General features: G+C 54.8%; 2 protein-coding genes across 11 annotated transcripts; both read left to right on the top strand.

The window, feature by feature from the left end:
- The first annotated feature begins 3,340 nt into the window (after positions 1-3,340).
- On the top strand, positions 3,341-9,927 carry ICAM3 (intercellular adhesion molecule 3). Of its 4 annotated transcripts, none has more exons than XR_007134459.1 (7): positions 3,341-3,502; positions 3,616-3,707; positions 4,594-4,860; positions 7,468-7,776; positions 8,130-8,411; positions 8,686-8,940; positions 9,664-9,802. XR_007134459.1 is itself a non-coding variant. In XM_047777011.1 (6 exons), the coding sequence occupies exons 1-6, from the start codon at positions 3,372-3,374 to the stop codon at positions 9,831-9,833; spliced, it is 1,251 nt and encodes a 416-aa protein (XP_047632967.1). In that variant the 5' UTR covers positions 3,341-3,371; the 3' UTR covers positions 9,834-9,927. The 4 variants fall into 4 exon arrangements, 2 of the variants coding, with proteins under 2 accessions (XP_047632967.1, XP_047632968.1); XR_007134461.1 differs by having other exon boundaries at positions 8,686-8,888; positions 9,664-9,770; XM_047777011.1 differs by lacking the exon at positions 8,686-8,940 and having other exon boundaries at positions 9,664-9,927.
- A 226-nt stretch (positions 9,928-10,153) lies between these two features.
- Positions 10,154-23,207, top strand: RAVER1 (ribonucleoprotein, PTB binding 1). Of its 7 annotated transcripts, XM_047777006.1 has the most exons (15): positions 10,157-10,417; positions 12,259-12,325; positions 12,584-12,700; positions 13,369-13,838; positions 16,761-16,952; positions 17,051-17,180; positions 17,511-17,605; positions 18,436-18,523; positions 18,843-19,054; positions 19,151-19,244; positions 19,320-19,450; positions 20,429-20,503; positions 20,920-21,060; positions 21,665-21,748; positions 21,838-23,207. In XM_047777006.1, the coding sequence occupies exons 1-15, from the start codon at positions 10,199-10,201 to the stop codon at positions 21,982-21,984; spliced, it is 2,262 nt and encodes a 753-aa protein (XP_047632962.1). In that variant the 5' UTR covers positions 10,157-10,198; the 3' UTR covers positions 21,985-23,207. The 7 variants fall into 7 exon arrangements, 6 of the variants coding, with proteins under 6 accessions (XP_047632966.1, XP_047632964.1, XP_047632962.1 ...); XR_007134458.1 differs by lacking the exon at positions 19,320-19,450 and having other exon boundaries at positions 10,155-10,417; positions 21,838-21,856; XM_047777005.1 differs by having other exon boundaries at positions 19,151-19,450.
- The last annotated feature ends 27 nt before the right edge of the window (positions 23,208-23,234 follow it).

Here is a 23,234-nt window from a genome sequence, read left to right as displayed (position 1 = left end):
CGCTGCCTTTGGTTGGGTGCAGTTTCCTGCAAGTTCTGAGTTCCTCTTCTTTCGCCCTTGCTAATATTTGGTGATGAAACTAGTGCTGTTTGTCCTGTAGACTCTACCAGTTTGAGGTCATCCTTGTGGTGTAGTTTAACGTGTTCCTATGTCCTCAACTTGACCAACCGAGGGTCAGATTCCCTGTCCAGTTTTTGGCAAGTCTCTCTCACAGAGGGCATTGTGTCCTCTCTGCTTTTCCCTCCTTTGTGACACGAGCTGCCACCCAGATCTATCAAGGATGTGGTTTTCACTTTCCAACATTATGTTCTGAAAAAATTGCAAACATACAGAAAATCTGAAAGAAGAGTAGGGTGAATACCCAGAGGTTCTGCAATTACCATGTTGCTAAATTTATCATACTGTATCTATCCAGCTATCTCTCCACCCCTCTGCCCATCCACCAAGCCCTCTCATGTTTTGGGTACAAATCCAAATAGGTAGCTTTCACTTTTTTTTTATAATGGTGAAACTTGGGAGTTCCCGTCGTGGCGCAGTGGTTGACGAATCCGACTAGGAACCATGAGGTTGCGGGTTTGATCCCCGGCCTTGCTCAGTAGGTTAACGGTCCGGCGTTGCCGTGAGCTGTGGTGTAGGTTGCAGATGCGGCTCGGATCCCACGTTGCTGTGGCTCTGGTGTAGGCCGGTGGCTGCAGCTCCGATTCAACCCCTAGCCTGGGAACCTCCATATGCCGAGGGAGCGGCCCAAGAAATGGCAAAAAGACAAAATAATAATAATAATAATGGTGAAATTTACATAAGGCAATTTTCACCATTTTAAAATGTTTTAAATGTATCATTCAATGGCATTAAATACATTCACAATGGTCTATCATCAACATCACTATTGGAGCTCCCTGGTGGCCCAGCCCGATTAAGGACTTGGCCTTGTCACTGCTGTGGCTCAGGTCACTGCTCTGGCTCAGATTTGATCCCTGACCCAGGAACTTCCACATGCAGCAGACGTGCCCAGAAAAAAAAAAATCACTATCTATTTACAGAACATTTTCATCTCCCCAAAAAAGAAACTGTTCCCATTAAATACTAACTTCCCATTCCCTCCTCCCCCTTGCCCCTGGTATCCATCCTCTATTTTCTCTATTAATTTGCCTATTTTAGGGACCTCATATAAGTAGAAATTTTTCCTTTGGTGTCTGGTTTATTTTGCTTAACATCATGTTTTTAAGTTTCATCTTTGTGGTAGCAGGTGTCAGGATTGCACTCCTTTTAAGGCTGCATAATATTCCATTATATGGACCCACCACATTTGTTTATTCAGTTTTATGTTGTGGGACAGAATTTGGGTTGTTTCCACCTTTCAGCTAATGCTACTATGAACATAGGTGTGCAATTATCTATTTGAATCCTTGCTTTCAGTTCTTTTGGGTATATATCTAGGAGTGGAATTGTTGGGTCATATAATTCTGCTTAACTTCTCTCTCTCCGTTGCTTTTTTTTTTTTTTTTTGGTTTTTAGGGCCACACCTGTGGCATATGGAAGTTCTCTGGCTAGGGGTCAAATTGGAGCTGCAACTGCCAGCCACAGCCACAGCCACAGCAATGCAGAACCTAAGCCACTTCTGTGACCTACACCACAACTCACAGCAATGCCAGATCTTTTAACCCACTGAGCAAGGCCAGGGATCGAACCCGGGTCCTCCTGGATACTAGCCAGCTTTGTTAACGCTGAGGCGCACTGGGGACTTCTTCTGTTTAACCTCTTGAGGAACCACCAAACTGTTTTCCCTAGTGGTTGCGACACTGCATTCTCCCACCAGCTGAGTATGAGTGCTTCAGTTTCGCTACATCCTTGTCAACACTTGCTGTTTCCTATGTGTGTTTTCCTATGTTCCTCAGAGGTGTGAAGGGCTATGCTGCTGTGGTGTTGATTTACATTTCCCTAATGACTTGTGATGTTGAGCATTGTTCATGTGTTTATTTGCCATTTGTATAGCTTTTTTGGAGAAGTGTTGTGTCTTTTGCCCAGTTTTGCTTTTTTTTTCTTTGCCCATTTCTGTGTTGGTTTTGTTGTTGTCGAGTTGTAGGCATTCTTTATAAACTAGATATTAGTGCTTTATCAAATATATTATTTACAAAAACTTTTGATTTAGTTATTCTCTGAGTACCATGGGGGAAATGGACTTGGCGGAGGCAGGGCAGGCAAGGAGAGATCTGATTGCAGGAGTTTGTTCCAGGTGAGAGGAGAGGAGGTGTGGCCTCAGGGATGCGGAGAGTGGATGAATGCTGAGGAAAAGCACATAGGAAACAGCAAGTGTTGACAAGGATGTAGCGAAACTGAAACACTCATACTCAGCTGGTGGGAGAATGCAGTGTCACAGCCACTGGGGAAAACACCATCATAGCCCTCAACAAAGTCCCTCTCTGGAGCTCAGAGCAGAGGCACAGGAGACAGGTCAGTGGTCTGAGAAATGGAGCTGATGGAGGGGGATATGCCCACCGACCCCCACTCCGCAGTCCCTTCTCTTGGGTAAAGACCACCTCTCTGGAGGGAAGGGCAAGGGGGGATGGAGATAGGGGGAAGGGGTTACAAATAGCCCCTTGGCAAACGGTGGTTCCGGATTTAGCCATCTCCAAACACCCCACCTCGGCACTGCACCCAGGGAATGTGGGGACCTTCCCCCAAGACCCTCAAAGGTAAGGGGCCCTGGGAGTTCCGGTTGTGGCGCAGCAGAAACGAATCCGACTAGGAACCATGAGGTTGTGGGTTCGATCCCTGGCCTTGCTCAGTGGTTCTGGGACCAGCATTGCCATGAGCTGTGGTGTAGGTCGCAGATGCGGCAGGGATCCTGCTTTGCTGTGTCTGTGGCATAGGCCAGCAGCTACAGCTCTGATTCAACCCCTAGCCTGGGAACCTCCATATGCCGCGGGTACAGCCCTAAAAAGACAAAAAGGCAATAAATAAATAAACAAAGGTAAGTGGCCCCCATAGGAATCATTGGGGCAGCCAACACAGAGCCTGGCACAAGTGCCCGATCAGTGTGAGCTGTGTTCATTGTCATGGCCTCACTCATCTTAGGCGGTCTCTCATTATCACCTCCAAATCTCTTCTTTGCCCCCCAGGAAGGTTGAGATCTCATGCTAACTCCTGAAGTCTGCTCATGGTTGCCTCCTTGAAATGTTGCCTTGAAGTCCCATCCTATCTATCACTTCGAGGCAAGTGTCTGAATATCCCCCAGTAACTTCCTGCTTGGGACAGAGCATCTGCCCCACTTCACCAAAGTTCAACAGGAAGATGTTTCACACCCCTCCCCCTAAGGCTTTCCAGTGCTGTTAACAAAGGAAGATGATAGTGTTAGCACTTCCTGTGGGTTCATGTGGGATCAGGGTTTAACTGAGGTCTGCCCTCTCAGAGGCTTGCCAGAGCCTTCCATCCCATTGGGCCCCCCAACTCGGAACCCCGGGGGGGACAGCGTATCCCCTGCCCCTCCGCAGGACTGGACAAGGTGTGGCCCCTGGACTGCAGCCTTCGTAACTGCAGTGACTGTGCTTCCTTCCCCTGGGTGACTCGCTTGCTCCGTGGTAGCTAGCACCTCATTAAGGCAACTTCCTCCTGCAGGATGGCCACCATGGTGCCATCGTGGCTGCCGTCCGGGGCCTACTGGATTTTCCTCATCTCTCTGCTTCTAGTCGCCTGTCTACTACCCCCAGGTGAGGTACAGGGGAGGGCTGGAATTGGGGAATTGGGAGGGGAGGGGAAGGCCAACAGAGCACCTCACACCCTGCTGCCTGGGGCTGCGGTAACTTACGCTTCTTCTTCTTTTTTTTTTTTTTTAAATGAGAGTTGCAACGTTTATTTCAGGTTCTCCCTTGGGGTTTTTTTTGTATTTTTTTTTCTTTTTTTTTTTCTTTTTTGCCACACAGGCAGTATGTGGGAATTCCTGGGCCAGGGATTGAACCTACGCCGCACAGCAGCAACCAGAGCCACAGCGGTGAGAACGCAGGAGCCTCAACCCGCTAGGCCATCAGAGAACTCCCAACTTATGCTTCTTTAGCTCTGATCTGCTGGGGGGCTCACCAATGTCCTTGGGAGAGAGTGATGGCTCCTGCACTCAGCCCTCAGGGCTCCCTAAGGCCCATCCCTGCATTTGACTTGTTCCCCGCCACCTCCACAAAACACACACACACACAAATGCACATACATGCATGCGAACACGAAAACACACATGCACACGTGCACCTCTCCCTGCTCCATCTGGAGCCTCCACCTCTGCCTGTGCTCTTCCAGCTGCCAGGATCACCCTTTCACTTGGATAACTCCTTAAACCTTTAAAACTGGCCACAGTGGTCCCCTCCTCCAGGAGGCCTTCCCTGACTCACTTTCTCCTGGAGACTGGATCAGGGTCTCCCCTGGCCTCTGTCCCAGTTCTCTTGTGTTCCTGGTCCATTGAATGTATTTCTCCACTAAACCGAAACACCTGGAGGGCAGGGACCTGCTCAACAAGAGGAGGTGCCGAATGGTGGGGCCTGCTGCAGATGGGATGCGTGGGTTGCAGGGCATTGGAGCCCCCAGCAGAGCTTCCCTTAATTCTTGCAGGTGCTCAGGGGCAGGAGTTCCAAATGAGAGTGGAGCTGCAGCCCCCAGCAGTGCTCCCTGGAGAGTCTGTCTTGGTAAACTGCAGTACAGATTGCCTCCATGCTAAACGCATCTCCGTAGAGACGTACCTACTCTGGGAGCCGGTGGGCAGTGGCCCGGGCTGGGCAGCCTTCCAACTCAACAATGTGACTGGTGACACCCAGTTCTTCTGCTTTGGCCTCTGCAATGACTTCCAGATAGTAAGATCCTCTAACATCACCATCTACCGTGAGTGGCTGTGCCTGGAGGTGGGGCTGGCCTCGGGCAGTAGTGGGGGTAGATGACCAGTAGTGCAGGGTATGGAGGGCAGTGGGGGGGCACTGAGTTTGCAGGAATGGACCAGGGCTCTGACCCAGAGCTCAGGTCTGGAGGGTGTGTGTGTGTGTTGTGTGTGTGTGTGTGTGTGTGTGAGAGAGAGAGAGAGAGAGAGAGAGAGAGAGAGAGAGAGAGGTGCATCCCAACCACCTGCCAAGGCAGCAGCTGTGAAATCAATTTATTTGGGTCCCAACAAGCATTTTTTTTTTTTGCCATACCCACAGCATGCAGAATTCCCTGGGCCAGGGATCAAACCCAAGCCACAGGAGTAACCAGTGACAATGCTGGATCTTTAATCCAGTAGGCTATAGGAAACTCCAACTTTTTTTTTAATGGCCACACCCATGGCACATGGAAGTTCCTGGGCCAGGGACTGAATCTGAGCCACAGATGTGACCTATACCACAGCTGCAGCAATGCAGGATCCTTTAACCCACTGTGCCAGGCAGAGATTGAACCTGTGCCTTCACAATGACAGGTGCCACTGCAGTCGGATTCTTTTTTTTTTTTATTATTTTTTTGTCTTTTTAGGGCCACACCTGAGGCATATGAGGTTCCCAGGCTAGGGGTGTAATCGGAGCTACAGCAGCTGCCCTATACCACAGCCACAGCAACGCCAGATCTGAGCTGCATCTACGACCTACACCACTCACAGCAACGCCAGATCCCTAACCCCCTGAGCGAGGCCAGGGATTGAAACCACAACCTCATGGTTCCTAGTCAGATTCATTTTGGCTGCACCAGGAGAGGAATTCCTGCAGTTGGATTTTTAACCCATTGTGCCACAGCGGGAACTACATGCATTTTAAAAATGAGATCTCATGTTTCTTATTATTTTGATTTTTATGGCCAAAGTGGGTTATTTATTATACCACAGAAATTGGCAAATGCTTCGTGTCAGGGATTGCCCACCTCACCTCCTGAAAGCCCAAGCATTATTAGCATGTGCCAGCATACCATTACCCCTTAACCAGAGGTTAATGTGGGCACCTCCTTGTTAAATATTATTTTTATTTATTTATTTACTTTAGTTTTTAGGGCCACACATGCAGCATATGGAAGTTCCCAGGCTAGGAGTTAAATCGGAGCAGCAGTTGCTGCCCTGTGCCAAAGTGACTTGGGATCCGAGCTGCATCTGTGACCTACACCACAGCTCAGGGTAACACTAGATCCTCAACCCACTGAGCTAGGCCAGGGATCGAACCCGTGTCCTCATGGATACTAGTTGGGCTCGTTACTGCTGAGCCACAACAGGAACTCCAAATATTATGTTTTATTTTTATTTGTAATCTTTATTTTTTTTGCCGCCCTATGGCACATGGAGTTCTTGGATTGAATCCAAGCTGGAGTTTCAACCTAAGCCACAGCCACAGCAACACCAGATCCTCAACCCCTGAGCCGGGCCAGGGATCAAACCCTCATCTCTGCCACTGCAGGGACACTATCCATCCTTTTGCACCACAGCGGGAACTCCTGTTGTTTGTGATTTTTGGTTTTGTTTTTATTTTTTATTTTTGGCTGCATCCTCAGCATGCAGAAATTCCTAGGCCAGGGATCAAACCTGCACCACAGCAGTGATAAGGCTGGATCCTTAACCCACTGAGCCACAAGGGAACTCCATTGTTAAATATTCCAAAATTGTAAATAGTCCAATGTTAAATATTTTCCATAGTACCCAGTCCATAGGCCTCTGTGTGGCTTATTGAGACCCAGGCTTGAGAGATGCTCCCCAAAGGAGGCCTACATTTTGATATGTGTGCTTTGAGGGCCACTGCAGCTGGGAGAGGGCCCAGCTTGGGGCTGTAAAGTCCCCTGAGACTGTGCAGAGCACCCTGAGAGGGTGCCCCAACAGGTGCACTTGTGAGAGCTTTAAGTGGTTGGGGAGGGCTGGACTAAGTTCTAGGAGAGGCCAAGACCACAGTCCAGGCCAGAAACTGGGAGGAGAGGTGAGGGGAGTTCCTAGACCCGATATCAAGGAGATGGGTAGACACACAGGTCTGGAATTTTGGAAACTCACTAACTCTGGCTCTGCCCCTTCCTCCTGGCCATTCGTCCTTGGGTGGATTAACTTACCCTCACCTCTTTAGGCCTCAGTTCCTCTATCCATAAAAGAAAAGAATAAGAGTGGTTTCTGTGAGAATGAAGGTGGATGATATCTCAAAAGTCTTAAGGAAAACTCAAAATAAACAGGAAATGTTATGATTACTATTAACATCGTAAGTGGCCATAAACTTTAGTTCCCTTCCTTCCTTCCCCCCCCAGCAGTGAAGTTCTTGGGCACAGAAAATCTAACTATTATTTCAATGCCTTTCAAGGTGTCGGACAAAACAGGAAATAATAGTCATGATGCTAGTGACAAGAGCAAACACTCATACTAGCACACTTGAGGCCCTGTACGTTTATTAGCATAAAGTTCACTGCTCTGAATTGGGCCACGCTGGGCTCTTCTCCACTCCCTAGGGTGGGTGCTGCTGGGCTGGCTGATAAACTCTGCTCTCCCCTTCACACCCTCAAACCCAGGGTTCCCAGAGCGCGTGGAACTGGCCCCTCTGCCCCCCTGGCACCCCTTGGACAAGCCCCTCCTCCTGAGTTGCCTCGTGTCTGGCGGAGCTCCCAGGGCCCACCTCACGGTGGCGCTCTTCAAGGGGGAGGAAGAGCTGGGCCGGCAGCCAGCAGCAAAGGGGGAGCCCACCGAAGTCACGGTCACAGTGTCCGCGAGCAGAGACGACCACGGCGCCAATTTCTCTTGCCGCACGGAATTGGACCTGCGGTCTCAAGGGCTGGGACTGTTCCAGAACAGTTCTGCCCCCAGAAAGCTCCAAACCTTCGGTGAGGGGAGGGTCTAGACGGTGGGTGATGAGCGGAGCCAGAGTAGGGGTGCCCCGGCCGTGGGATTCCTGAGAAAGGGGTGGCCTGGATTTCAAGGGTTTCTGGGAAAATATGCCCTTGGCCACTGGGCGGGGTAGCCGCAGATGGAAGGCTCGTGTTCGCGGGAACTTTTGAGAAGGCTGTGTGTGTGTGTGTGTGTGTGTGTGTGTGTGTGTGTCCTGGGAAGGGGGTGACCCAGGCAGCAAGGCATCCTGGGAAAGAAGAACCCTGGTTTGAGGGGATGAGTGTCACGGGGAAAGTGGCGTCCATGGCTGTAAGACCTCCTTCCACTCACTCCGCACCTTTTTTTTAAGCCATGCCCGTGACCCCTCCTCGGCTAGTTGTCCCACAGTTTTCGGAAGTGGAAACGTCGTGGCCCGTGGAGTGCACCCTGGATGGGATCTTCCCAGCCTCGGAAGCCCAAGTCCAACTGGCGCTGGGGAACCAGAGTCTGAATCCCACAGTCATGAGCCACGGGGACAGGCTCACGGCCACAGCCACCGCGAAGGCAGAGCAGAAAGGCGCCCACGAGATTGTCTGCAACGTGACCTTAGGTGGCAAGACCCTGGAGACCCGGGAGAACGTGACGATCCAAAGTAAGCGTGGACGGAGCCAAACAGCTCCAGAGGCGAGGGGCGGGGCTTCTACAGCCCGAGGGGGCGGAGCCTAAGAGCTCCTATTAACCCCCAGAGAGGCGGGGCCCAGGTATTCTGAGAAGTTAGGGGCTGAGCGCCCCAAACTGGGCGGGGGCTGCAGAGTGGCATAAAGCCGTATCCTGGATACCTCGAGGGGAAGGAAGAGGGTGGCAGCGGGGCTTCACTCAAGGGAGGTATGTGGTCAGCAAACTCCTGGCCAATGCCCTGCCATTAGGCTTCCAGGGGCCCAACCTGACCCTGAGCGAGCATAACGTCAACAAGGGGACTACAGTGATTGTAACTTGCACTGCTGGACCCCAAGTACTCTTCACGCTGGATGGAATTCCAGCCACAGCACCTGGACAGCCCACCCAGTGACAGCTAAATGCCACAGAGAGGGACGACAGGCGTATCTTCCTCTTCAATGCTGCCCTCAAGGTGCATGGGGTGATCTTGCACAGGAACAAGAGTGTCCAGTTGCATGTCCTGTGTGAGTAGGTCACTCTGACCTTTATAGCCTGCTTCCTTAGTTTGAGAAGATTTCACTGTCCCTTTCCCCACTCTGCCTTGAGTGTGCTGAGTGTGACTGATCATTTGGCACTCCCACAGACGGCCCCAAGATTGACCGAACTAAATGTCCTCAGCGCTTGATGTGGAAAGAACTATACATATCCTGCATTGTCAGGCCCGGGGCAAACGGAAACCCCAACTATAGTGTTTGCAGGAGGGCTCCACGTTCAAGGTGCCCGTCGGGATCCCATTCCTCCTCAGATTAAACTACAGTGGTAACTATCACTGCCAGGTGGCCAGGTGGCCAGCTTACGGGGCATGGACATTCTTACAATAAGGATGAATTTCAAGATAAGCCTAGGTGGGGCTTTTTTTTTTTGTCTTTTGTCCTTTTTAGGGCCACACTCACGGCATATGGAGGTTCCCAGGCTAGGGGTCTAATCGGAGCTGTTGCTGCCGGCCTACACCACAGCCACAGCAACGCCAGATCCGAGCCGCGTCTGCGACCTACACCACAGCTCAGGGTTACGCAGGACCCTTAACCCACTTAGTGAGAGCAGGGATCGAACCTGCAACCTTATGGTTCCTAGTCGGACTCGTTTCCACTGCGCCACGACGGGAACTCCTGGGCTTATTTATTCTAGACGAAACAAGCTCAGGAGGGGCCGAGAGGCACGTATTTATTTCTTGCTTTCCTGCACAGGTCAGAACCCCCTCGCCATCACCATTAGCCTGGGGGTGTTAGCGATCCTGGGTTTGGTGATTATCACTGCGGCCTTAATGTGTGTCTTCCGGGTGCAGAAGCATAGTGACAGTTATCAAGTGAACCAAACGAGTCCTAGGCAACCCACAGAGGCTGCGGCAGCAGAGTGATCCTGAGCCTCGGACTCTCGGGATACTGCAAGGCAAAGACGACAGGGGCTTGGCGGTATCCCCGAATTCCGCACTAATAAAGGCTTTAAAATCAGTACACTGTTGACTTGTCTCCATCTGCACTGAAGTGCTTTCCCACTGCTCCGCGCGTACAAAGAGTGACGTCGGAAGGCGGAAAAGGGCGGAGCCCATAGGGCCCAGACTCGGCTTGACCTCTTGAGAGGCGGGCTGGATTTACCCAATGGGCTGATGGGGTCGAGAAGGGGGCGGGGCTTCTTTTGGCCAATCAGGGGACGCACCCTCGTTGCCGCTCTATGCCGCTCCGCCCCGGCTCGCTGGTCCCAGAAGGCGCCGGGTTTCCCAAGATGGCGGCCGACGTGTCCGTTACTCACCGGCCCCCGCTGAGCCCGGAGGCTGGGGCCGAGCTTGAAGCTGATGATTCCGCGGAGCGCCGGGCACCTGAAGAAGAACTGCCCCCACTAGATCCAGAGGAGATCCGGAAACGCCTGGAACACACCGAGCGCCAGTTCCGTAACCGCCGCAAGATACTGATCCGGGGCCTCCCGGGGGACGTGACCAACCAGGTATTGGGGGGGTGCCGTGTAGGAGCGTGGCGGGAAATACCACCGTGCGCGTGCGCGGGGGGAACCGGGCGACACCAACGCTGGCGTGCCCTGGGGGGGGCGTCGGTGGATGAGTCCATGCGCGGGATCCACGCGTGGCCGGGAGAGACCAAGAGCGGGATGTTTGGGGTTCGAGATAGAGGGAGAAACCAACTTTGGACTGAGGGAGGACGTTGCTAGGGGCGACCATGGGCTTGGAAGAAACCAAGTGATTGAAGGGGGCGGGGAATGGCACGGGGCGGGCAGGTTTGGCCGTGTTGGGGGATTGTGAATGGGCAACTAGACTGGGACTGTGGAAACGGGGATGCCTGTTGCTCCCTGCTCTACCACGGAGTGGTGGGACCTCATATCCATAAGTTTCAGGGTTGACTAGAATATGCCTTTCCATAGCAAGCCTTTATTAACTCCTTTTAGAGGTAGATCCGGAAGTTGTAGCAGCTCCTGGGGTCCCCAGAGGCCTCAGGACTAATTTGGAAAAACGGCATCTCCTCCTGTCCCCATGTCATAGACCTGCAGAAAAAGGGAGGTATTGTTCCATGGAGCCCCACCCCCCACCTTGGCTGATTTTCTGGCCAGGGGTGCCCTTCTCTTGGGGCCAGATGGGGCAGGGCTTCCCAGTGTTCTTTGGACCCAAGAAGATTGCATCTAGTCTGCCCTGCCCTTCAAACGTGGAATGGGTTCTTTATCCCTGCTGTTGAGAATCCTTGTCCTCTGGTCCCTTCAGCACACCTGCCACTGGCTCTCCCTGCCCATGGGTGGGCATATGTCTGGTAGGGCCCTAGGAGTGTTGAGAGGGGTGTGACTTGGGGACAGCCTGGGACAGGTGCCACTAAGCATGTCTGCTTTGTTTCTAGAGCCAGCCACCATCCTAGTGCCCACCATCTCTCAGCTGGGAACACACTGTGTCTGTCCTGCAGGGTGCAGTGTGTCTGACACAAGCAGGCCGCAGAACCTCGCCCCTGCAGCTGGCTCACAAGAAGGCAACCCTTTCTGTAGGAGGGAATTGGGAGTGTGTGCAGCCACACAAAGTGGGCTCATTAAGTGCACGAGGTCCCCAGTCATGTACCCATGGGGGGCATTCCTACTGCTGCCTTGAACAATTGCATGACTTTTGACAGTGACATGACCTTCACTTCTTTGAGCCTCAGTTTCCTCATCTGCAAAATGGGTTTGTTAATTCATAACTTGCAGGGTCATTGGAAAGAGTCTGTCTTGCAAACCAAGATTCAGATGGGTTAAACAACTTCCCTGTGGGCATATGGCAGAACTGGGACTTGAACTCAGGCTTACCATAGACTCTAATAAAGAGTGTGTTGTGTTGGTTAAAAGCATGGGATCTGGGAGTTCCCATTGTGGCTTAGCGGTAATGAGCCTGACTAGTATCCATGGGGATGTTGGTTCGATCCCAAGTCTCACTCAGTGGGTTAAGGATCTGGTGTTGCCGTGAGCTGTGGTGTAGGTCGCAGACACAGCTTGGATCTGGCATTGCTGTGGCTGTGGCATAGGCCAGTGGCTACAGCTCCTATTCAGTCTCTAGTCTGGGAACTTCCATATGCCCTGGGTGTGCCCCTAAAAAGACAAAAAAAAAAAAAAAAAGCATGGCATCTGCAGCTAAGCTCTGAACCCCAGCCCTGCCAGGTATGGCCTCCATGGCCAAGTAACTGCTCTGAGACTCAGTCTCCTCATTTGTAAGATGGGGATGGTAATCGACTTGCCTTCTTAGCTGGACCACGTGAAGGTGGCACTGGGTTGCTCCCTTCAGCCCTTGGTCATTCCTTGTCCTTTGGTTTCTGTCTCCACAGGAAGTGCACGACCTGCTCAGCGACTATGAACTCAAGTACTGCTTTGTGGACAAATACAAAGGGACAGGTTTGTGGGACCTTGTGGTGGGCTAGCAGCAGGGGATGACAGTCCCCTGGCCCAGTGTCTCCTGAACTTCAGGCCCCATGTTCAGCAGAGATGGAGGGGGCATGGACCAGATGGAAGCCCAGGGAATGGAGGGGCCGCAGTTGTTTTGGAAATCTTGAAGACCAGACAGGCTTGGGTGACTGGCCAGCTGTGGGGGGTGACTGGCCAGCTGTGGGGGGTGGCTTAGGAAGGGGCACCCATTGCCCAGATTCCTGCTAGGTGGCCTGGATGAGGAACATCACAGATGCCTCCCGATGGGCACGCCAGATGAGAGACAAGTTAAGGCAAGGGTCTGTCCTGTGCTGGGCCTAAGGGACATCTCTGCTGAAATGGCAGGTGAGCAAGGCCAGGCCACAGAGGCTCCACACTGGACAGGGGCATGGTGCAATCTGATTCTTGTTTTGAAAAGCTCCCTGTGGCTGCTGAGTGCAGAGCAAACCAGGAGTGGCTACGGGAGCGAGGCTGGGGTTTGGATATGAGAGGTCTCAGTGGCCTGGAAAGACAGGAAGGAGTGTAGAGTGGGGTTCTGGAGCCCGCCTGCCTGGATTCAAGTCCATGCTCCTCCATTTGGGCAGGGCACTGCCCTTGGCCCACTGCCTTACTGGAAAAATAGTGGCTGTGAAGAGTAAGTTATTCCCATCTGACAGATGAGGAAACAAGACATCAAAGCCACTGAGGCTGGAGTTGAAACCCAGGCTCCAATAACCAGATGCATAGCCAATACCCTCTGTGTCATCTGAGTTATACATGTAATTCTTAGGATGGCACCAGGTGCGTAGTAGGTGAGCATCACTGTGTGTTGCAAGGAGCACTCCTGGAGGAGCCAGGAGGCTCCAGCTATGGTTGCTCAAGGCTGGTAATTATTCCAGTTGCCTGGTGCCTGAGATGTCCTGGTTCCATATTACAAGGTCACATGTGGTTTAGAGGGAGGTGGGCCAGGGTGGCCATAGGGTGGAGGGGGCAGGCCCTCGGGAGCCCTGACGCCACACATTCTTCCACCATAGCCTTTGTGACCCTGCTGAATGGGGAGCAGGCTGAGGCTGCCATCAGCGCCTTCCACCAGAGCCGCCTGCGGGAGCGGGAGCTGTCAGTGCAGCTGCAGCCTACGGACGCCCTACTGTGCGTGGCCAACCTGCCCCCCAGCCTCACACAGCAGCAGTTCGAGGAGCTGGTGCGGCCCTTTGGCAGCCTGGAGCGCTGCTTCCTGGTCTACAGTGAGCGCACCGGTCACTCCAAGGGCTACGGCTTTGCTGAGTACATGAAGAAGGACTCTGCTGCCCGTGCCAAGTCGGACCTTCTGGGCAAGCCGTTGGGCCCACGTACCCTCTATGTGCATTGGACAGACGCTGGGCAGCTGACGCCTGCCCTGCTCCATTCCCGCTGCCTCTGTGTCGACCGCTTGCCCCCTGGCTTCAGCGATGTGGATGCCTTGCGCCGGGCACTGTCCACCGTCCACACACCCACCTTCTGCCAGGTGAGTCCTGTGCCTGGTTCAGGGACCTGGGGGAGCAGATGTGAAGCCCAGAGCCCCTCAGAGGGGCCCTTTAGAGTCACCTGCTCTCCCTGATTTCTTGGGTCCCCTTTCAGTAAGGCAGCAGCAGTGCCGCTTTGAATGGGGTTCTTGTTAGAAAGGCACGTGGTGCAGTGGATGACAGCCCAGCTAGGAGCCAGATGGCTGGGGTTCAAATCCCCCACACACCCTCTAGCGACTTGCTTAACTTCACCAGCCACTGTCTCCCCCTGCCCCTTTAAAGATGCAAGTAAGGCTGCCTTTGTAAAAGATGGTGGCAAAGTCTGCTTACCCCAAGTTCGCATCCACCCCTGCACGAGGCCCACTCACCCCAAGTTTATATCCATTGCTGCACACATCAGGGTTCGTTGAGTACCTCCTCGATCTCAGGCCCCTGACCCAGCATCTAGGAGGCTACTCTGGGGAGTTCCCATTGTGGCTCAGTGGTAATGAGCCTAACTAGTATCCATGAGGATGCAGGTTCAATTCCTGACCTTGCTTAGTGGGATAAGGACCAGCATTGCCGTGAGCTGTGATGTAAGTCAGAGATGCAACTTGGATCCCTCATTGCTCTGGCTATAGTGTAGGCCGGCAGCTGCAGCTCCGATTCCACCCTTAGCCTGGCAACTTCCATATGCTACAGCTGCGGCCTTAAAAAGCTCCCCCCAAAAAGGTGGGGGGAGGTTACTCTGGAGGAGCTAACGGTCCATTTAAGTCTTGAGGTCAGAAAGTCGGACTTGGCCAGATCCCAGTCCTGCTCTGTGGCCTCAGGCAAGCCACTCACAGAGTCTCAGTTTCCCTCCTCCATAAGAAGAGATCCAATACTTGTGCATTGATTTGGCCTAGCAATCCCTGGTTCATTCCAGCCACACTTGTCAGACCCTTCTATGAGTGCACCAGGCCCTGGTACAGGCGTGTTGGGGTGAGAATAGGGCAGGCCTGGCTCTTGGAGAGTTCTCAGATAGATGGTCTCACCTTCAGGCCCCCAAGGCAGCCATTCCTTTAGCAGTCACCTGGCTCACCTGCAGTCCCTCCATCGTGTGAGTGACCAGTGAGGCAGGTATCATCCCCATTTTCAGGTGGGGAGACATTGAGGCACGGAAAGGTCAGTTGACATGCACCAGGGCATGTGGCGCAGGGTGTGGGAGAGCCTTAGATGCCACAGCCTGACTCCAGAGAGCCAGTCCACTCTGGAGGAGACCAGTACTTGGGCAGGCTTGGGTGTGGGTGCTGGGGAATCGGGCATCTGTAGGAAGCCCTCCCCTTGCTCACTGCTCCGTCCACTATGCGCCTGCTCTGTGCCAGGCCCTGGGCAGGGCTCACGACACAGACAATCAATCTATCTCAGTGGACACATCCTCTCATGGAGATTGAGGATGGTGGGGCCATGACCACTTATACATTCTCTCTCTCTTTTTGTTGAGTTTCATTTTGTTTTGGCAAAGCCTACAGCACATGGAAGTTCCCAGGCTGGACATCAAACCCATGCCACAGCAGCAACCCAAGCCACTGCAGTGACAACGCCAGATCCTTAACCGACTGCTCCACAAGAGAACTCCTACGACTTCTCTCTCCGAACCGCAGTTTCCCCATCTCAAAAATGGGTCTGGCAGTGTTTTGTGACTGGGTTATTGTGAACAGCTGCTCGCTCCTTCCTCCACTTATTCATTCACCAGACCTCTGTTGAGCACCTGCTGAATCCCTGACATTGAGGTGGCTGCCTCTGAAGTGCCCAGTCATATTGGGCATCCTGGTTGGATGGACGCTGGGGTTGGGAGTTTGGCAGGTTGAGGTGTGAGCCTCGGTCCCCCTACTTAGGAGCTATGTGGCCTTGGTTGCCCTTTGACCCCTCTCTATTCATCTAATGAGTGTGACTGTGAGAAGTACATCCAGGCCTTGGCGTGGGGCCTGGCCAGTGGGGAAGGTGAAGCGCTGGCTAGAGGTGGACTGAAGGCCAGAGCCTGCCCTGCCTGGGCGCTCAGAGCAGGCACTGGGCCTTCCTCGGTGAAACAGCGCCTATGGTACCTGGCCCATGGGCATACAGGGCCCAGCTGGGTACTCTCTGCTTGCCCTGGGGCAGCCCCTGCCCACAATTCCAACACCCACAACACCCTGAAAACCAAGAGTTTTGTTTTCCTACATTGGTGGCAGGCTCACTTGGCAGCAAAGCCTGAGTTGAACTAATGTGGGGTTGTCTGTGGCCTTTGTCTTTGTCGAGCTGGGTGTGAGCTTGATTGCCAGGGCGCCCCAGAACCCACTGGGGGTGACCGATACATAGTACACTGTGTATGCAGCACACTCCCTTTCTCATTTCCGGAACAGTCTCAGTCCTGGAGGACATTCCTGCCACTCACGGGCTGTGTGACCCCACCCTCTAGCCCAACACCACCAGATGCTGCATGTCCTTCCCGGCCCCAGCTGCAGTGTCCTCGGGCTGAGGTTTACGGCTGGGCTGAATTCCAAAGCCACCTGCTCCTTCTCCCCACAGCCCCCGTCTCTAAGCCCTGCAGCGTGTGCTTGGGGATCCTGGGCAGAATACTTAAGTGAGGTTGTGTGTGAGCCTGGGAGGAGCTGACCTATGTGATGCTGGTCCCAACTCTGCCCTCCCACCAACTGTGTAACTTGGAGCCCATTGACCTCTCTGAGCCTTATTTGTCCCCCACTGAAAAATGGGCAGGAGGCAGCTTCCCAAGGCCATTCAGAAGATTTGATGAGCTAATGCAGGAGCCAGTTTCAGGACACTGCACGGCCCAGAAGCCAACCTCCCTGGGGGGCGGGTCGCTGTCATGATGGGGATTCTTATTTGGTCACAGTTGTCACTTCCTGTGATGGTGGTCCCTGCCACCCAGATGCTCACAACTGCCTTTCTGCCCCCCCCCCCCCCAGCTGGCATATGGCCAGGACGGGCAGCTGAAGGGCTTCGCCGTGCTGGAGTATGAGACCGCAGAGATGGCAGAAGAGGCCCAGCAGCGTGCTGACGGCCTGGCCCTGGGGGGCAGCCACTTGCGTGTCTCCTTCTGTGCCCCAGGGCCCCCTGGCCGCAGCATGCTGGCTGCGCTCATTGCTGCCCAGGCCACGGTGAGTGTGTGCCCAGGGGAGGGTGCCCCAGGGGGTGGGGGTGAGCAAGCCAGGGAACCGGGCAAGCCTCTGAGCTGCCCCTCTCTTCCTGTCCTCAGGCACTCAATCGGGGCAAAGGGCTCCTGCCTGAGCCCAACATTCTGCAGCTGCTCAACAACCTGGGGCCCTCGGCTTCCCTCCAGCTTCTGCTCAACCCCCTGCTCCATGGCAGCGCAGGCGGCAAGCAGGGTAAGGCAGACGGGCCAGGTGCAGAACTGGGCACCTCCCATGACTATTCCCATCTGAGCTCTGAGTGACAGGCGCCTGTGTGCGGAGGCTGGGGTGAGAGTGGTGCTCCCCAGAAGGATCTGGTTTCCTGAGCTCCTGGCAGGGGTGAGAAGCACCCTGCATCGAGGCAAGGCAGCCAAGGGAGGGGCCATCCCTCCCTGGTGATACTCCTCTCCCAGGCTCTCTGGGAGCTTCAGTGTTCTGCTCTCAACAGACCCAGGGTTGTGTTTAATGGGTAGGGGGTGGGGGTTTCCATCCAGGGACCACCTCCCATTTTCTGGGTCTCCCTAGGCCTCCTGGGTGCCCCCCCAACCATGCCGCTGCTCAACGGGCCCGCCCTGTCCACAGCGCTGCTGCAGCTCGCCCTGCAGACCCAGAGTCAGAAGGTAATGGCAGGCCCGTGGGCCGCAGGGTCCCCCCTCATGTGCACATGTCCCACAGCCCCTCGTAATTCTCTTCCCAATACCACTTGTACCTGCCAGTAGGTGGCTCACCATCAGTGGGGGTGTAGGTTGGGGAATTGTGTCCCTAGGGCCCTTTGTGGGGCCTGGCCTATTGCAGGTGCTCAGGACTCAAAGTCCAGGCTGTACAGGGGAGTAGGGTGGCCTCGTGCCTTCACTCCCTCAATACACACCCATGGAGATGATCATACGAATAGATGCCCCACACGTAGACACAGACACAGACACCACCACATGGCCACACACACGGATGGACGTATACACTGCCTTGTCTGGTTTTGATTCACTGGAGCCAGGTCAATGGTGGGGGCATGTCTGATGGTAACTGACAGAAGGTGAGGCTGTTGGCTTGGGCCCTGTGTGGCGAAGAGGGACTGACTCCACTTGTGGCTGTCACACATGTGTGTCTACAGCCACCATGCTTTCTGTGTTCGATATTGTGCATCCGTGATAATCAGTGGGACAGAGGGTACCTAGGAAGGATCGTCACTGTGTATCTGATGGTGACTGACAGCGTGGGGTGACAGGCTCTGATGCGCTGTGCGTGGCCCTTGTTCCCTGGGTCTCAGCAGTGCCTCAGGCAGGCAGGAGGCCCTGGGTCACCACTGGCCAGGTGGGTGATGGCCGGAATGTTGCAGACAACATTGGGAGGCACCCTGCATGTCTGCCTGTGACTGTCTGTGGGCTGGAGTTTGGGTGTGCTGGGTCTTATGACCCACCACCCTCCTCTGCAGCTGACTGTGCTCTGTCCCTAGAAACCCGGGATCCTGGGAGACTCTCCCCTGGGCACCCTCCAGCCTGGTGCCCAGCCGACCAACCCCCTCCTTGGGGAGCTCTCTGCAGGTAACAGAGACCCTACTCTCTCTCTCTGGGCCCCGTCCCGCTTCCCCTTCCTGACCCCCCTTCCTTGCTGGGTATGCTCAAGTCCCAGCTGTGCAGTTTTGGGCAGGAGACCCAAACCCTCTGGGTCTTGGTGTCATCACCTGGCAGTTGAGTGCCTGGGTGCCCACCTCATGGGAGTTGATGCGTTTACAAGGCTGTGCTCAGTGTCTGGCGCATAGTTCCCTCTCCGAGGCCAGCCCTGGTCCAGGCAGAGGCTCTCGGGACCTTGGGGGTGGGGTCCCTTGTGGCCAGGCTGCTGACACCCTCCTTCTCTCTGTAGGAGGGGGCCTGCCCCCAGAGCTGCCGCCCCGGCGTGGGAAGCCACCACCCCTGCTGCCGCCACTGCTTGGCCCCTCTGGGGGTGACCGGGACACCATGGGCCTGGGTCCCCCAGCACCCCAGCTCACTCCACCCCCTGCCTCTGTGGGGCTTCGAGGCACTGGCCTCAGAGGCCTCCAGAAAGACAGCGGGCCTTTGCCAACACCCCCTGGGGTAAGGCCCCACCCTGCACCCAGCATCACTCCAGCCCCCTGCCCTGCAGGGTCCCCCCTGCCAGGGCCCCTCATGAACCTGGCCCTCCCACCACAGGTCTCGCTGCTGGGGGAGCCCCCTAAGGACTTCCGGATCCCCCTGAATCCCTACCTGAACCTCCACAGCCTGCTCCCGGCCAGCAACCTGGCGGGTAAGGAGGCCCGGGGCTGGGGAGGCGCTGGGAGAAGCCGCCGCCCAGCTGAGGGCCCCCTGCCTAACCCCCCAGCCCCCGGAGGTGGTGGCGGTGGCAGCAGCAAAGCCTTTCAGCTCAAGTCCCGCCTGCTCAGCCCCCTCACCAGCGCCCGCCTGCCCCCCGAGCCAGGGCTGCCTGACAGCTATGGCTTCGACTACCCCTCGGTGAGTACCAGAGGCCACCTGCCGTGGCCCTTCTTCCCCTGGGAGCAGGTCATTCTCCAAACCGACACTGACTGTGCCAGGCCGAGCGCTAAGGAGACGGTGGGAAACATGCAGGACACGGTCCCTGCCCTTAAGCTTCTTGTCTGTCTGTCTGTGCATCGTCAGACCCTGCTTCCTGTCAGTCTTTCTCTCCCAAGAGGCCTTAGACCACACATCTGCTTCTCCCTAGAGGCAGGGCTCAACTGCCTCTCTGTTCTTTCCGTTACCCTCCTATCCCCCCACCATGATTCCTGCCTCTGTCCCTGTTCCATCTTTAATTCCAGCTTCCACTGGCTCAGACGTTGCAGACTGGCTGCCTGTGTTACGTTTGGCCCACAACAAACATAACTGAGGGTGTTGCCGTTGTGGCTCAGCAGGTTACAAACCCGAATAGTGTCCATGAGGATGCAGTTTGGATTCCTGGCCTTGCTCAGTGGGTTGAGGATCTGGTGTTGGCTGTGAGCTGCAGGATAGGTCGCAGACGTGGTTTGGATCTGGTGCTGCCGTGGCTGTGGTGTAGTCCAGCAGCTGCAGCCCCTAGCTTGGGAACGTCCATGTGCCACAGGTGCAGCCCTAAAAAGCAAAAAAACAAGCCAAAAACATAACCAAAAGAAATGGCCAGTGCTGGCATAAAAAAAGCACAAGAGTTTGCACAGCCTGGATGCCAAGCTTGCCTTGAAAACTCAACCCCTGGCCCCATGGGGGCCACATGCCTTCACAGCAGTCCCCTTGGGGCCCAGGTGCAACCACCCCGTGGGACAGGGCATCCCTTCTGTCTCACTCCCTGACCCTGCAGTCTGAGTCTGCCCTCACACACTAGAGTTTGACCCGCTTCTGGAGGGGGCTGACTTTGCTGCTGACAGCTGTGCCATGGAATTGAATCAAGGGTGAGGTTTGTTACAGACCCCAACCCAACCTGCTTCTCCCACTTTCATGCAGGATGTGGGACCCCGGCGGCTCTTCTCCCACCCACGGGAGCCAACCCTAGGGCCTCACGGACCCAGCCGACACAAAGTAAGAGCCACTCTCTTCATCCCACGTCCCGGGTGTATCAGTTAGCTTGCTGCCTAACAAGCAGTTCTGCCACAATGTGGCTGAGTACTGCAAACAGTTTTTTTTAATTTCTCACTGTTCTGCGGGGTGGTGGGTAGGTGGTACTCGTCAGTCACCTGGTAGCTCGGCTGCAGCTCAGCAGTCCATGGTGGCTTCCTGCAATGACATCTGCTCTATGTGAAGCTCACCCCCCCCAGCAGGCCAGCCTGTGCTCTGGAGTTCCAAGGTTCCCCAGAGGAGGAAGGGAGGGCAGACCCCTCTACTGGCACTGTCTCCCCACTATCCTGTTGGCCAAAGCCCAGAGTCATTTGGGGAAATCTCTGAAAGTGGGTGATAGTGCAGTGATCTGTCTCACTCAGCCAGTCCCCTCTCTGCAGATGTCCCCTCCACCCAGTGGCTTTGGCGAACGGGGTGGTGGAGGTGGCAGTGGGCCCCTCTCCCACTTCTATTCGGGCTCACCCACTTCCTACTTCACCAGTGGCCTGCAGGCTGGCCTCAAGCAGAGCCACCTTAACAAGGTAAGGAGCCTCCCCAGCTAAACGCAGGTCTCCTGGGACAGCCAGGATGCCAGGGCCCACAGGGCTGAGCTGAAACAGGCCCCCCACCCCAGTCTATCTCGCATCTCCTACTGCCCAACATGGCCTCCTCTCACATCCTCCCTCAGCAGCCTGGGACTTGGGTGGTATTAGCCCCAATACACAGATGGGGAAACTGAGGCCCAGAGACATGAAGTAATCTTCCCTTAGTCTCACAGCTAGTACATGGCAGCAGCAAGATTTGAACCTGAGGAGTTCCTTTCATAGCTCAGCAGAAACAGATCCAACTAGGAACCATGAGGTTGTAGGTTTGATCTCTGGCCTCGCTCAGTGGGTTAAGGATCCAGCATTGCCGTGAGCTGTGATGTACGTCACAGATGTGGCTCGGATCTGGCGTTGCTGTGGCAGGGGTGTAGTCCAGAAGCTGTAGCTCCGATTCGACCCCTAGCCTGGCAACCTCCCTGTGATATGCCTTGGGTGCGGCCCTAAAAAGCAAAAAAAAAAAAAAAGATTTGAACCTGAAACTCTTGCATCTGCTCTTCGGGCTGCCTCCTTTCCCATCCTACATTACTCCTGTTTCTCCCAGGTGGTCGGCTCCTCCCCACTGGGCTCTGGAGAAGGGCTTCTGGGCCTCAGCCCTGGGCCCAACGGCCACAGCCACCTGCTGAAGGTACGGGCAGGGGGTGGGGATGTGCAGGGCTGGGGAGCAGTGGCCCCTGGGTGGTCCCTGACCCACCACCCCTTCCCCTCTGTCTTCAGACCCCACTGGGTGGCCAGAAACGCAGCTTCGCCCACCTGCTGCCCTCGCCTGAGCCGAGCCCAGAAGGTAGCTACGTGGGCCAGCACTCCCAGGGCCTCGGTGGCCACTACGCAGACTCCTACCTGAAGCGCAAGAGGATTTTCTGAGGGGCCAGTGCCGGAGATGCTCAAGGGCCTGCACCAAATCGCTTTTGGGTTTTCTGGTGTTTTGTTTTGTGGGGGTTTTTTTGTTTGTTTTTTGTTTTTCCTTTCGGTCATAGAAAAATCTCTGAAAGACTTTGCTGACCAACCAGCAGGAGCCTAAGGAGTGTAGGGGAGCCTGGGGGCCACTGTGCACCTCTGGCCTGCTCCCAGTGTGGAAACCCTGCAGCCTTAAGAGGGAAAAGGCCTGGCCTGCTCTCTCTCCCCACCCCTTTGTCCGCCTGTGTCCACTTGTGTCCGTCTCTCTGGGAGCCCACTCCTGCCTCGTCACTCCTGTATCTTGGCCTTTCGAGTGCCTTGGAGGTTTCCCTGACCTCCCGTGAGGATCAGAGACTGTCCCCCTTTTTTAACTTTGACAATTGACTTTGGTTTCCTTTTCTAATTTTTATCATTTTTTAAGCAATCCAGGATGATCCCCAGCTCTGATTCCTTCAAGGCCCAGCATGTCTGGGTCTCCATTCCACACTTTTCAGTTTGAGATGGCTCAGCCCTTTTTTCTTTCTCCCACATCTGCTGCAGGCATGGCTGTCTCCTGCCCTCTCTGACCTGTATTCCAGTTCCAGGTCCCCCATTCCTTTCCACAGTCCCCTCACCTTCTGATGCCTTAAATGCCAGGCCCAGGCCCCCGGCCCTGCTGGCCAGAGCCTCTCAGATGCTGAGCTCTGGAAGCTTGACTCAGGACCAAATGGCTCTGACTTGGGGATTGGCCCTCTCTACCCTGGGTTCCTTATCGTGGGGACAGTAGAAGGCCAAAACTGTGGTCTTGGCAAACCAGTCCCACCAGCCCTCTTGCCCAGGCCTAGGTGCAGAGATGGGCTTTCTCTGCTGGCTTCAACCTGTCCTCTTTAGGGCATTGTGCATCTCACTGAGCCTCCGCTGTCTCCCCCATTTTGAAGATGAGCTCTGCCTCTTCATCCCCAAGCCAGATCACCCGGAGCTGGCCTCCCTTTGGCCCAGTGCTGGAAAATTCAACAACATGCTGATAAGCTCTGCCCCTGCTCACCAGCAGGGCCTCTTGGCCTGAGGTGACCCTGGCCAGATGGGCCACCAGCTTCCCTCCCCTGACTTAGGGGGTCCGCATCCACTCCACGGGGCGGGTATTCTCTCCCCAGTCTTCTCACACAGACCTTTGCTGAATTAAAGTTTGTAAGTAAATGGTTTTAAAGAAAGCAGAGCTGTCTTGTTCTTGGGACAAA

Source organism: Phacochoerus africanus, chromosome 4 (genome assembly GCF_016906955.1).
Source record: "Phacochoerus africanus isolate WHEZ1 chromosome 4, ROS_Pafr_v1, whole genome shotgun sequence".
Taxonomy (NCBI): domain Eukaryota; kingdom Metazoa; phylum Chordata; class Mammalia; order Artiodactyla; family Suidae; genus Phacochoerus; species Phacochoerus africanus.
Note: the sequence above shows the minus strand (reverse complement) of the source record. Positions and strands in the feature narration are given on the sequence as shown.